The sequence below is a fragment of the Sphaeramia orbicularis genome, chromosome 11, assembly GCF_902148855.1.
Source record: "Sphaeramia orbicularis chromosome 11, fSphaOr1.1, whole genome shotgun sequence".
Taxonomy (NCBI): Eukaryota; Metazoa; Chordata; class Actinopteri; order Kurtiformes; family Apogonidae; genus Sphaeramia; species Sphaeramia orbicularis.
In genome coordinates this window covers 26,840,808-26,854,924 of record NC_043967.1, presented here as the reverse complement: position 1 = coordinate 26,854,924, position 14,117 = coordinate 26,840,808, and the positions used below count along the sequence as shown (strand labels likewise).

Below are 14,117 nucleotides of genomic sequence, written 5' to 3'. Positions count from 1 at the left end.
TTTATATTTACTAAAATGCTTTAATTACAATGCACTTAAATGATTTAAGTTTTATGATGTTACTATAAAATGTTAAGTATATTCTACTAATTTGTAGACATAGTTGAAAGTACAAAAAAGTTATGTTGAATGAAATTAAATCACTAAGTTTTAGTCATGACCAGACCTTTTTATCTTAGCATTGCATTGTGGGTATTGGGCATGTTGTTGAAAATGTGTTATTTTTATGTGCAGGGGTTCAGCAGGGTTGTGGTGTTAGTGTTAATTTGGATTTAATGTGTGTATGGCAGTGTTTATTGGCCTTTTTGTGTTTGTTTTTGTATTTTTGTAGAGCTGCACCATGAGTGAGAGCCAGAGGAAGAACAATGGCTGTCCTGTTCATCTGTAACTGCTATTGCAGAATGAAAGTCTTAATGTCTTATCAAATTAAAGGCACTTCCTGTATGGACAAGAGACATTGAGTTAACTTCCATTAATGAAACAATATATAAAGTTGAATAACTTCATAGCTATTATGGTCAGGAATAGGATTTTGACTTTGATTATCTTAAAAAAGTTGCTTAATCAATGATAAATTAGTCTGGCTGCAATTGAGAAAATTAGTCAGTGTAACCTAAAATGCTGAGTTGAATGGTTGGATAGTGGGGTTGATTTTACAACAGATTTAAAGTACAAATAACTTGTCTTTTAGTGTTTTCTACTTAATAGTTTAAGTTCAATACTTTTAGCATTAAAGTTGAACCTACTTAAAATCAACTGATTAGTTGATCATTACTCAAATCATTTAAGTGCAATCACTTGCCTCAAATTTTTTGAGTAAACTCTACTTATCCGGGTTTACAGTGTGACATGAGGCCTAGACTCAACCAGACGTCTGCAGGTGTGCTGTAGAACCTGGACTAAGACTTTCATAGCAGATCCCTGAAGTCCTGGAAGTAGAGGTGAACCTACATGGATCTGATTTATTTGTCCAGCACCTCCCACAGATGATGTTTCTCATTTTACTGCTTCCAATACATCAGCATCTAGGACTAAATGTTCACTTGCTGAGTAATACATCCAACCCAGCGAAAGGTACCGTTGTAATGAAATAATCAATATTATTAACACTTCTCCTGTCAGGGGTCAGAATGTTATGGCTGAATGTTACGGTGTCTATTTCATTCAATAAACAGAAGAAAAGTCTGACATTGATGGAGCTAGATGCTAATCAAAGACTCTAAGAATGACAACACTTGTAATTATGCATAACTTAAGGCTCATATTACTGAATAAAACAATGTGAATCAGAATTGGAATCAGTTTTACTGGCCAAGTATGTGAACACATACAGGAATCTGGCCTCATTTTTTTTAGCTCACGACTTACAATTTCAACATAGACACGAACACACTGAAACATAGACCTAATATAAACAAACATTCGACTAGAAACAAGGACAACAATGGGTTGAAGAAAATGGGTTAAAACTGAGTAGATGTGTACAGAGATTCAGTCTGTTAAAATATATGTGCATGTATATATTATTTACAGTGAGGATTTATGTTGTCAATAAGTACAGAGTGCAAATTAGTCAGAGTTTTAAACAGAGTGAAAATATAAGTTTGTGAGAGGTTGAATTGGAGTCAGGGGCGTACTGACACTGTATGGCTCATCAGAAAGATGACAGGGGGGGAAAAAAACAATAAGAATTAATAAAAATTCACTCAAGTTAATCGTCCAATTTTTATTTGTGCTACTGGCGATATATGGAGACAGAGTCAGCTTCAAGTAGCCATTCAAGAAACTGTGTTTTTTCGCACGTCTGCACTGGTTTAATTTTTCCTGGAGGGTGCATCCTGGCTTTAATTCAGCTACTGCTATTGACAGGTGTTTTGCAGCAGCAGGTGCGAGGAGAATTCAAACAGCACCGACAGTCTTTATCATCTGATTACCGGCCATTACATTACCCCAACACACACACACACACACACACAATCAGACACCGGCACCCCTGAGTGGGTCCAGAAGGTGTAATGGCCTTGCTCCTAACTAGCCTTTGTGTTGTGTGTCTCATTACTGTTTGCAACACAGTGAGGTCCTGCACACCTCCACAGCCCGGCTCTTTGACCTGATTCCCACTGTGTGTCTTTGCGTGTGTTTTCATGAGGGTGTATGTGGAGTTAATAGATGTTCAGAGAGCAGCACGTAGGAGTGATGCTCCTGCTGTGATGTGTTTTACAATTCATATGTGAGCCCTGAAGTACTGTGGAATCACCAACACAAATCAGCTGTAATGAGATAGGGCCTATTACCTTGCAGCGCACAGACACTTTTAACATTTAACATACGGCGCTCACACTTAACACACACAAACACACACATAGCGAAGCCCATTGTCCAGAGGGGAGGGAGAAAAGGGCGGGTGATGGCGTAGAGGAGGGGTGTTTCTATGGTGACCGAAGCGACAGAAGGAAGAGGGGGTCCGCCTCCTGACCCTCATTGAGAAGGTGAATGACTGTCTCTAAGCCGAGGCAAGTCAGGCAGCAGCCATGTAAGCCCGTCATGGCTGTGGGCCGTGTGAGCTCCAGCGGTCAGTCTGAGGCACTTAGCATTAGCATCAGAAAGACATTATGGTAATAGCATCAAAGGCAGCAGCAACCCCCGCTTTTGTGTTTCCTGCACCAACCCAAGGGCACGGGAGGATTTTACATTTCAACCACCATTCCAGCCCCAAACTCCTGAAGCATTTGCATGAAGATAAAAAAAATTAAAAATATAAAATGTATGTCGTGACCACAGTGGAGCACAGCGAAACCCCAAAGGGCCTTCAGTCATTTTAAGGAAAGGCTTCAAGGAGGCCTAGCATAAGCAAAACCAGCTCACTTTAATCCAGAGCTAAAGCAATTCTGGAATTTTGGTTCTGTTTTGTGTAGCAGAGCAATTAAAATTCATTATTCATGATATCAGAGCCAGATGAAATGCATCAAATAGAACTCTGGTTTACTTCCTTTGTCAAAAAAGGACAGTAAATTACTCCTGGAAATACCACGGTTTCCCACAATCCCTAGATATTTGTAGTTTAATCTTCATCAAATATCACCAGTGTCACTTGTATGATACTAGAGTAACAGTACAGCATAAGTATTGTGTAAAACCATATTTTATTAGAACAGATTAAGTGTACATTGTTATGATCGCATGGTGAAAAAGTATGTATATTTGGGTTTTTTAATTCCATTAACCATTGTTAGCATATTTCAATTCAATAACCTGCCTGAAAACACAAGAACATGTAAGAACATGCTAAAGACAAGCATTTCCTCACTGGTTGGTGGTGAACAAAATGGAGCTAAAAGAGTTTTTTTATTTTTTTTATTTTACCTGTTAGACTTAACTCATAAAGACCCAATGCTAGTTTTGTGTTAGTTCCCAAATGAATTTTTCTGTCTATTTAATCTTTCTTAAGTGATTTATCACCATTTATCATCATATTATTCTCTCCATTTTGCATTTTTTTTCAGTGAAAATTAGGTATTTTCCTATATTTACTGATCATGTACTTTAATCATCATACTGAGATTATATTTGAGGGTTATTATACCAAACATGGAGAAACTTGAGAACAGTGACTTTTTCAGGACAATATATCATTAACTGAACATTATCCAAGTGTGTCCATCCACTGTCAATGATCCAACTCCATGGGTTTTACAGGTGAATCAGTGTTGTAGAAGATGACAGTGTTTCCACGGTAACTACAGAGCCTCTGAACGTCCAGATGGGTCATATCTGATGACCATGAAAAGATGACAAACTGTATTTTACACCAATTACTTACATGTATTGACAGCATTAGTCACTCTAAAGTTACTAAACATTTTAGATCAGTAGATGTTTTGGTCACTGGTGTGTATTTGGGTCTTTATGGGTTAAGGTCTGTTTACTATCAGGCTAAAACATCAGTGGTATATTTGGCATTTGCTCTTAACCTAAACAGGCAGTTTAAGATATAATATATAACATTTATGCCTTAGATTCTGTTAAAAATAATTAGGTCCATGTTACATAACTTGTTCATTTGTGTAAATTATATCCAACAGTAATAACATTCAGAGACATCTGTCATTTTATTCAATGTAATTTTTCATTTGGTCACCTGTCAGTAGTGTTTTCTCGTCTAACATCAAGACTAGTCACATTAAAGCTGCAGAGATACTTCAAGTGATTCGGAACATATCATGGAGAGGAACAGTTATGATGGTAGTTTTCCCGCAAACTGTCCCACTCTTAACATGTAAAGTTATGTCTCAAACTGACAAATGCCATTTGAATAACTGATGGCAGAATTTAAACAGGATAAAAATGACTTGTATCTTACTATTAACTGCAATCAGTATACAGAAATAAATCCCGTGAAACACATCTGGAAGAGGCAGGACTTCAGTCCAAGAAGGTGAAAACTACAATTCCCAGAATCCCATACTACTGTTGTTTCGACTGACACAGCATTTACTGCATGAGATATTACAGCAAACCTTTAGAATGTTTAATGCACGCATAGAAATGGTTGTTTTTTTGTTTGATAAAAACAGATGAAAAACTACATGGAAATTAGAAAGTTTGCGAAATCTCTGTGGAATAAAAGAAAAACTGCTGTTAAACTCCTACACAAACAACTCCATGTCCCATTTCCTGGCTTTGTTTGGCCTACATGCACGTTTTCAGGGAATTGTATTAACTATTTAAACGCTAGAATGGCAGATGATCACCTGATACCACACTGCATACTTCTTCACATGTGATACCTACAGGACTAGTCAGTGACGCGGTGCTCTCAGGCTTTTGTTTTCAGAAAATGCCACTGTCTGAGTGTTCCACATACGCTGTGAAATTGGATAGCTGAGAGCTCTTCCAGCACAGCAAATGAAATATCACAGGATGTAACAATTACAGTATTTACTCTGCCTATGTGTTATATGAACTGTAACCCTGCTGAAGTATCCTATGAGGTGACAGATGACAAAGGAAAGAGGATCCACCTCCACATGAATCATTTCAATCACAGCCGCTGACATTCTTCATTCACTGCTCCTCAGGGTATGCAGAGAGACACGCCAAAGAAGGAATAAAGTATTTAAAGAGGGATGAAAGTTACCTAGGTAACAGAGGAGGAGGTTTGTACGGGGGTGTTCGGCCTGGGTGCACAAGAGAAAGAGGTGAATGGAAGACATAAAGCAAACAGACAGAGAAAGACTCAGTCACCTTGGATGAGTCATACAATGTGCATCAGCATTTCATATAGAGACATATTTACAGTACACTATGCTCTGCTTTGCTCTCTTTCTGCATCACGACACACATCCACACAAAGCGTCAGAGTGTCACCCCGTGAAAGGAACGCCGTGGTGTGCAGACACCGAGCGCAAACTGGATAAAAACAGCCTTTAATTTCATTTCTCATCTCGCCCAATTGGCTTGTTATTGGATTGAAAGGCTGCCCTTGACCACTACTGCTGTGACTCAGTGCTGTGTGGATGCTTGTCATCTACAGACAGAAAAGGGAAGTCAAAGGGTAAAAATGAGTTCGAAATAAAAGATACAGAGGTGGTTGATTGTATCTGATTATTGCTTGTCAAAAAAGATTGCGTATTTCAGTTTAGGTATAGGTGAGGTGACACCAACCTCATCTAAGTTACCCATTTGTGTATAAATTTCCATTCTTTTTGTTGTTGTTCATAAGAGACGTCATAATGTTATATTAGGTACATTCTTCTCTAGATATGTGGAAATTTCTCAGTTCAAAGACACATTGTGAGTTGGACATTGTCATTGAATTACAAGGCTGTGACGTCAATGAATGTACATCCATCTAAGGTTTATTTACTTACGTGAGTACACATAGCATTGAAAAGATGCTTATACTATATATTTTTGTATTCTTTTGAGAGTAAATAAGAGCCTTCCGGTATGAATGAATGCAAAAGTAGCTGTGAGTGATAAAATATTATCACAACACCAGTGACTTCAGTTCTCTTCCATGTGATAATTAGCCTTTGTGGGATCTGTCATTTGCTTATACTATCTATTATTATAATATTAATACAAATTAAACCAGGTATAATAGGGTTCTTTTCCTGTATGTGCTGTGTCAAATACAATCAAGTCCATAAGTATTTGGACAGTGACATACATTTTGTAACTTTGCCTCTGCACACCACCACAGTGGATCTGAAATGAAATGATCATGTGATTGAAGTGTGGACTTTCAACTGTCATTAAAGAGGTTTAACAAAAATATTGTATTAACCATTTAGGAATGCCATCTATCCATATATAAATATCCCTGTAGTTGTGATAGTGTTTATTATACAATTACATAGATGTAGTGGTTTCTATTGTTGGTACTAACAGCTGCAGCAGCTGTAGTATATCCACTGTTAATACTTGTATTTGTTGTAGTAGTATTAACAGTTATGGATATTTGTTCTAGTTATTATTGGTAATTATACTAACACAAGTTGTTTTAGGTTTTAACAGTTGTAGTGCACTTTGCTGTGCATCCATGTGTCTCAACCTATTTCCCCCCTTCTCTCTCTCTCTCTCTCTCTCTCTCTCTCTCTCTCTCTCTCTCTCTCTCTCTCTCTCTCTCTCTCTGGATTTGTTGTTGAGGATTCTGTTGGATGTCTGTGAGTCTGGTTTACACCAGCTCTAAATGTCAAGTGTCATGAGATAACTTGTTAAAATGTGGCGCTATATAAATAAAATTTGATTAGATTTGATCCATCCATTTTCTGAAATGTTTAGTCCTTTTGAGGGTCGTGGAGGTGCTGGAGCCCATCAGCTACCAACGGACAAAGGATGGGTAAACCCTGAACATGTCACCAGTTCATCACAGGGAAAATTACAACCATTTAAACATAGACTCTCCATTTTCAGAGGCCCAAGAGTTATAGGATAAACTAAGATGGTTATAAATATGATGATTGATTTTCATACTTGGAGGAGAATCTTGTGGAGTCAAACACAGCCTGAGGTCTGGAACCCATGGATATCAACAAACACTGAGTTTCCTCCTGGAGATGCTTTTCCAGGTCTTTCCTACAGCTGCCTTCAGTTTGTGCTTGTCTGTATGTCTTTGTATCTTCAGTTTAGTCTTTAGTGCCTGAAAAGCTGCTCTACTGGACTGAGATCAGGTAACTGAGGTTTGGAACGAGATTCCAGCTCCAATAAGAGTCTGGACCACATTTAACACTTTTAAAGACAATCCAAAAAAAGTGGCTAAAAGGAAAACCAGATCTGTCTGCACTCATTTTATGCTTCTCTGTGTCTTCTCTGTGTTCTTTGTTATTGTCATTAGTGAGTGCCAATTGTTCAGTTCTTCTATTGTGTTGTTATTTTTTTATATTTGTTATTTGTAATTTTTGTTTCTGTCATTAATGTGTGCCAATTGTCCAGTTCTTCGATTGTGTTGTTATTATTATTTTTTTTTTTTTGTATTTGTTATTTGTATTTTTTGCCATTGTAATGTTATTTCTTCTGACCTGCCAGGGACTGCAAATGGAAAGTAGTCTTTAGCTAATTCTGGCATATTTACACTTACATGTACATTAATATGCACTGTTCCTTTAAACAAATATAAATAAATAAACTGACTCATCCACTGTAGAACATCCCATGTCTTTACCTTCAAAAGCTCCTACCCTATCAGCATCCTATCAGTTTATCAGCAGTATATGTGCGAATCTAAGCAGAGAGGACAGACCTATATATTTCAGAATTCACATTGAAGTATATAATAAACACTAGTGACCCACTCATAACACTGACTCCACCATGTTGGACACATGACGTCCTCTGCTGTGGGTCATGAGCTGTTCTTTCTCTTACCATCATTCTAGTACATGTTAATCTTGTTTTCATTTGCCCACAGAATCTTATTCCAGAACTGGGCAAATTCTAGTCTGTCTGTTGTGAACTGAATCTAAATTGCTTAGATCAATGGTTCCTAGACTTCTTCATCTCAGAGACATGAAAGAAAACTATCTTTAAAAATACATCATCATTTGCTATAGATTAACTTTTTTTTTTAGTCTTCCACAGTCTGACTTTCACAGAAATAAAACACTGTAAATATCTGTTTCAGGTCATTTTTTAGTCTTCTTGCATCTTTTATGTCATTTAATGTTTTTGCATCTTTTATGTATTTTCCATGTTGTTACATCACTGTGTCTTGGTGCATCTTTTAAGTCATTTTAACCTTCTTATGTTTTTGCATTGTAGTTATTATTTTTTTCCATCATGTTACATCATATCCATGTCACTATATAATTTTCATCTTGTGCCTTTTATAGCATTTTTTATTTATTTGTAAGTGAGGCCTCTCCTCAGCCTTTTCACATAGCTCTGATGAGATCAACATTTATGAAATTTTACAGACAATACTCTTTTTCTTTTTCTTCTTTTTGCTTCTCACATTGTTGCTGTAGATATTTCTTGGCCATTAAGTTACTGAATAAAAAAACATTTTGGGTCTTTACCCTAAGCTTGGGAAACGCAGGTTTATGTGATACTGAGTATTAAAAAAATGTTTTGTTTGGAAGAGTTAACCTTACCAGTAGCACCTATATACTGCTTTTTTGCACTTTAATTAATGATATTGTCTTAACAAACAATTTGAATGGTTTAGTGTTACTGATGCTAATAGTTCTATACGGCTTTGACTGTATTAAATGATAAAGACATAAAAAATAAAGATGTGCACCACAATATGTATTGCATTTCTCTTTTTGATTAAAAAAAATTGAAGAAATTAAATGAACTTAGTAGTTTTTAACATTTTTTAACCAATACACCACCATATTGATGTGTGATGTTAGAGCATGACTGCATTCATACTGCAGGTCTTAACGCTCACTTCCGACTTTTTGCTGGAATCCAATTTTTTATGTGGTTGTTCACATTATTTAAATATGACTGTCATCAGACTAATGTGTGAACCATTTATAGCATCTGTCAAATTTTAATTATGTAAAAGTCAAATGAAATGCAACATGACAGCTCAGACTGAAGTCGCTTTGCAAAACATCATGTCTTCTATTTAGGGTCACATGTGAACGTGGCCTGGGTCTGATTGAAAAAACTGGATTTGTGCTGTTCAGACTGTCATAAAAAAATCAGATATGGGTTACATATGAGCAAACAAGTCCGATTACGGTCACTTTTGCCTGCAGTGTGAACGTATCCTTTATAACAGCACATGAAAACCTGCCCACTGTGATTCTCATCCACCCCTGGCAGAAAGCAGAGCCCTTGCTAAACAACAGCCAGCTAAATGACATACGTGTTTGCAAACCCTCAGGGACGGGTGTCTATATCACCACACTGCATAGATCACAAACCAATAACAGGGCTCATTTCCCCTCCTCCTGTCCCTGAGGGTCCTCTCTGGGTCAGGGGGGTGTGTCGCCATGGTTAAGCCGCTGTAGGAGGAGGCGTGTTGGGCCATGACCTGCCTGATGACGCAGTGTTGACTGTTTCAGAGCATCTGTGCTGATCTTATAGATCCACACGCGTCCTTACACAGGCAGTATGTGGTTACAATGAAACTAGTCTGTCTGGAAGAGATACCTGATCTGAATGATGCAGACGCGTCACCAACACGTCATTGTATGCGTACACACGTCAGCAGATGTCCCACTAAGACATTTGTTCCCACATCAGCACACATTTTTACCATATGACAGCATAAAATGAATTTATTAATATAATTTGAAGGTGAGAACAGCACAGATATGCTTAAGGAGTGAAGTAATCATGAGCCATTATGGTTATAGTTTTATTAACACAGACATAAAGGGTCATTTCAGTTAAAAGCAAAAATAAAAATGACAGTATATTAAATAATTACATTTTCTAATATCTGTATTTTGTATGTTATTTTAAAACATTTTATGACCAATCTTTGGAATTTGTAAAAAGATACTGACACCAAATATCCTTTGATTAAAAAGAGTGCAAACACAGCATCAGTCCAATAAGGATCGTTTATTAACAAAAAATTATAATACAAACAGCTTACAAATAAAATGTGGACTCATAGATCAGGCACAAAGTTATCTTCAAACCATTTTCTTCAAATTACCATTCAGTTATCATGGCCATTAGAAACCTGAGCTTGATACAAAAGTGTTATGAACTGTGGTACAAATGTATGTTGCACAACATTTAGGAAGCTTTTCAAAAAGGTCAAGTATAAATATTTTGTATGTACAACCAATGGAGTAAATCCCTCAATGCAGAATCAAAAAGCAGCTCTTGTACATTTTCTTCTGCACAGACTAGAGCTGTCACAACATTCTGCTGCAAATATTAAAAACAAATGTGACCTCTAGCAAAGTAACAAACCAATGGAGGAAACTATTTCTCATTCTGAATTCTCCTATATACTGTTAAATAAAGTGAAATCATTTAAATGAAGTTTGGAAATGTAGGGAAAGGAGAAGACTGGCGAAGTCAGACTGCAGAGCAGAAATCTAATGTTTCTGCATTTCCTCAGTGTACTGGTCAGCAGCATCACAACATTTATAAGAAATAAGAGCAAGTTAAGATCGTTATTATTTTGCTGACAACCACACAGTGTCTTTCTTGATTAAACTCCACTCAGACTTTCATTTTATGAGTTCCAGAGTTCCAGGTTGAAGGTCAGCACTGATACTACAGCAGGAGTCACTAGGACGGGGCATCGTCTCCATGTATCGCCTTATATTTGCCCATCTCCTCCGGAAAGACTTTGCCGAGCTCAGAAATTAAAAGGCTCTTGAATTTCTGTAAGAAAATTAAACAGACAATGTTATGTTCATGTTATGTGCAAATAACCTGTGTTTTTTTTTTGTACCAAGGACATAAACCAGATGAATTGTGTCTGTGTGTCTGAAGGTGATCCTTGAAAGGAGAATACTGTTCCTTCTAGGAATCCCCAAATACCCTTAGGAGAATCTAATCAGTGAAATTATGTATTGGCTGCCTCTGTTCTTGCACTTTCATCGTTATCTCTTACCGTCATGGTGTCGATCTTTCCTTTGACCTGCTCGTTCCTTGCCAAGGCTCTCTCCAAACACTCCTTAGTGTACAGCTGTGGATTTCGACCTTGGTCAATATATCTACAAACACACAGAAACAGGATTTCTAAAAATTTTCCATTTTAAAACATCAGGCTTTTCAACACACAGATCCTATCTTACATAAAGGTTTCCATAGGTAGATGTTTCATATGTACAGAAATAGTTTTAAATGCATTCTTGTTCATGTTTTTCTTTTGAAAAATCTTGTAACTCTGGGAGCAGATCACGTGATGACAAGATGAAACTGTTTTTGCCATCAAATATGGCTTACAAATGATGCCTCCTCCAGGTTGAAGATACTGAATGATTTTACATAAACTCTGCATCTAGCTTTCTTTTCACATTTGTAATCTTTACCAAACCAGGCTTTATATATGGGATTGTAAAGCTTGTTCTCAGAAAAGTTGTTTCCAGTGGTATAACACTTGCCTGCACTCCCTCACAACAAGTACTTTGACTGCACCTTCTGAACTAAGAAACAAGGAAAATGGATGGGACATACAGTATTGCATAGTATAGACAATCCCTTGGTGTATTCCATCCGTGCACATTACACATGACAAATGTAACATGATGTAAGAGACAAACAAGTTGAGACAAGCACAAAGATGCAAAGATGAAGATTACCTGACATGATGTAACAACATGTGGCAAAAATGAAAACACACCTGTAGTCTTTGATCTAATTTTTTCCATGTTATTTATTTTGATATAATATTGCAAAAGCCAATTAAACAATATGAGCACAATCTGAGTTCTTATTCAAGGAGATAAGGCAATATCAGTGAAAATAATATAAAAATGTAAACAGAACACAGCAAGACACAACAAGGCAAAAATAACATAAAAGACGTAACAGACATGAAAAGGAGCCTGGGCTGTACAGAAATGTCATACTAATACAAGTAGTGTGGCTGATATTGACAACTGCAGTAACTTAGTTAAAATCGGTACTTCTACTCGTAACCATAAAGTATGTATACATCTACTTGAGTGAAGTAAGTGCTTGCTTTGCCAATTTCTTCTAAGATACATTACTCTAATAGCAGTACAAGCTTAATTTGTAGTTATGTATTACTTTATTTAACAAAATGAATAAATATTTCTTAAATGTTGGCCAAAATGACATATGTTGCAGAGGTGAATAGTTATATGGATACTTTAGCTGATACAAAACTGTGTTTTTACATCACAGTAAATATGTTGTTGACTATTACAGGGAGTACATGTTCATAGAATTGCAATCAATAATGAAACAAAGCTAAATGAATGTACCTATGGTTTTCTTTCCTGTGTATGTGTTTTGTAAATGTATAAATTGTAATACTTTTATACTGATAAGTAATCATGTTGTTTTTAAAACAAATCTAAATGAAATCTGTAATCAGTAATGAAACAATGCTAAATTAATGCACCTATGTTTTTTTCTGTCTGTGCTTTGTAAATGTATAAAATGTAATATGCTTTTATTGGGAATGGACCCCAGGAAGAATAGTCTCTACTTGGTAAAGACTAATGGGGATCCTTAAATAAAGACATAAATTAAAAGATCGTTTAATGGAGTCTGGTGTGGATTTACCCCCCTATGTTTCTTTATTCTCTAAAGGGTTTAATAATGAAGTAGAGATGCAAAGGATGACGCTATAACCTGAACAGAAATCAGTTAACAGCGTTTTCCTGTCATTACTCACTCAAACACCTCCAGCGGGACGTTGATCTCATGTAGCTGCTGACGGCATTTCTCTATGTCTTGTAATCCGGAGATCATGAAATTTCTAAAAACAGATACGACCAGAACGCATTAATATATCACTTTCTTCGGGGTAAGTAACGTTGTGATGAGCAGAATAAAACATGACTCACAGTTTTTGGTTAAGACCGGCTTGGCTGCTCGGCTGGAAGTCGCTAACAATGATCCCCAACTGTCGAATATTCTCGATAAATTTCTCCAGATGCTCCTCCAGGTTGTCAAATCTTTCCGCCATATTGTTTAACCGTTATTAACTCACCAAAATGAAAAGAAAACGGTCGGTTTGAAGTAGTTTTTTTGTCAAATTATCGCTTGTTAAGGTTAGCCGTCGTCTCTTCGACAGCTACAGTGTCGAATTGCTTTACGGCAGTGAACTAACCAATGGCTGCCCGTGATATTCCATTGCCACGGCAACGTCCAAAGAGAGAACACCGTCTTCCGACTGGTAAAGTGTCAAAGTGTCGTACTAAAAACCAGAGGGCAAGTTCTTTGTCAGGGACTAGAAAATGTATCTACTTTAGTTTATTAACAACGTAATGATTATCAAAACCACTGTCTAAAACTTACATTGTTTTATTAAGATGAAAAAATAAGGTCATCTTATTCAAATTCCAATGATTTTTTTTTTTTTTTTTTTTATTTGTGCTGCAAACATTAGAAGAGAAACTATGCATGTGGTTTTATTAAAAACGAAATTAAAAGAAAAAAAGGATGAACCAAAATAACATGCAGATAGCACAGAATTGCAGGTAATGTTAGAGCTCATCAATAGATATTAAATGTAAATTACTGCTGCAATTCTACTTTTAAGCATAGATTTAGGCCTCCTCGACTGTGTAATACGAGTCAGACTACAATACAAAACCCCATGTCGATCTTAAAGGACAAATATTAAATTAATTTAATGAAATTATCATTTTAAAGCTCAACTCTAAGATTTTTTATGCTTGCTGCAGGAATAGTTGCGTCTGGCAGGTCATTAAAATAACAAATTGAACTAAAATAAAATAAATCAATAAAAAAATAAATTAATTTAAAAAAATGAATGAAACTGTTACATTTTAAGATATCAACTCCCATTGTATGACTGTTTCCTACATGATCACTGTTCTCTCCAGTGTAAGAATCAGATAAAAGCAAATCCTCATCGAGATTACGTGACTGAACCGGAAAGTGAGGTATTTCCCTTCAAAATAAGAGTATGCATAAGGAACTTTGCAATCGTGGATGGTATTTAATATGATTTTAGCCTGACAGAGGAGCAA

General features: G+C 36.4%; 1 protein-coding gene and 1 long non-coding RNA gene across 2 annotated transcripts in view; both read right to left on the bottom strand.

The window, feature by feature from the left end:
- The window catches only part of LOC115428416 (uncharacterized), a 590,809-nt gene that overhangs the window by 517,598 nt on the left and 59,094 nt on the right, over positions 1-14,117 (bottom strand). The window lies entirely within an intron of this gene.
- Positions 10,007-13,231, bottom strand: med10 (mediator complex subunit 10). Its single transcript, XM_030147450.1, has 4 exons — positions 12,966-13,231; positions 12,794-12,877; positions 11,039-11,141; positions 10,007-10,806 (listed from the first exon to the last, which is right to left on the bottom strand). Exons 1-4 carry the CDS (start codon positions 13,085-13,087, stop codon positions 10,711-10,713), a joined length of 405 nt encoding a protein of 134 aa, XP_030003310.1. The 5' UTR covers positions 13,088-13,231; the 3' UTR covers positions 10,007-10,710.

Bases quoted from the DNA above. Each gene is read 5' to 3' on its own strand.
- med10 (XM_030147450.1), bottom strand. From the start codon at position 13,087: ATGGCGGAAAGATTTGACAACCTGGAGGAGCATCTGGAGAAATTTATC. The intron at 12,878-12,965 runs GTGAGTCATGTT...ATCTGTTTTTAG, and splicing joins GCCGGTCTTAACCAAAAACT to AAATTTCATGATCTCCGGAT. The intron at 10,807-11,038 runs GTAAGAGATAAC...ATTTTCTTACAG, and splicing joins GAAAGATCGACACCATGACG to AAATTCAAGAGCCTTTTAAT.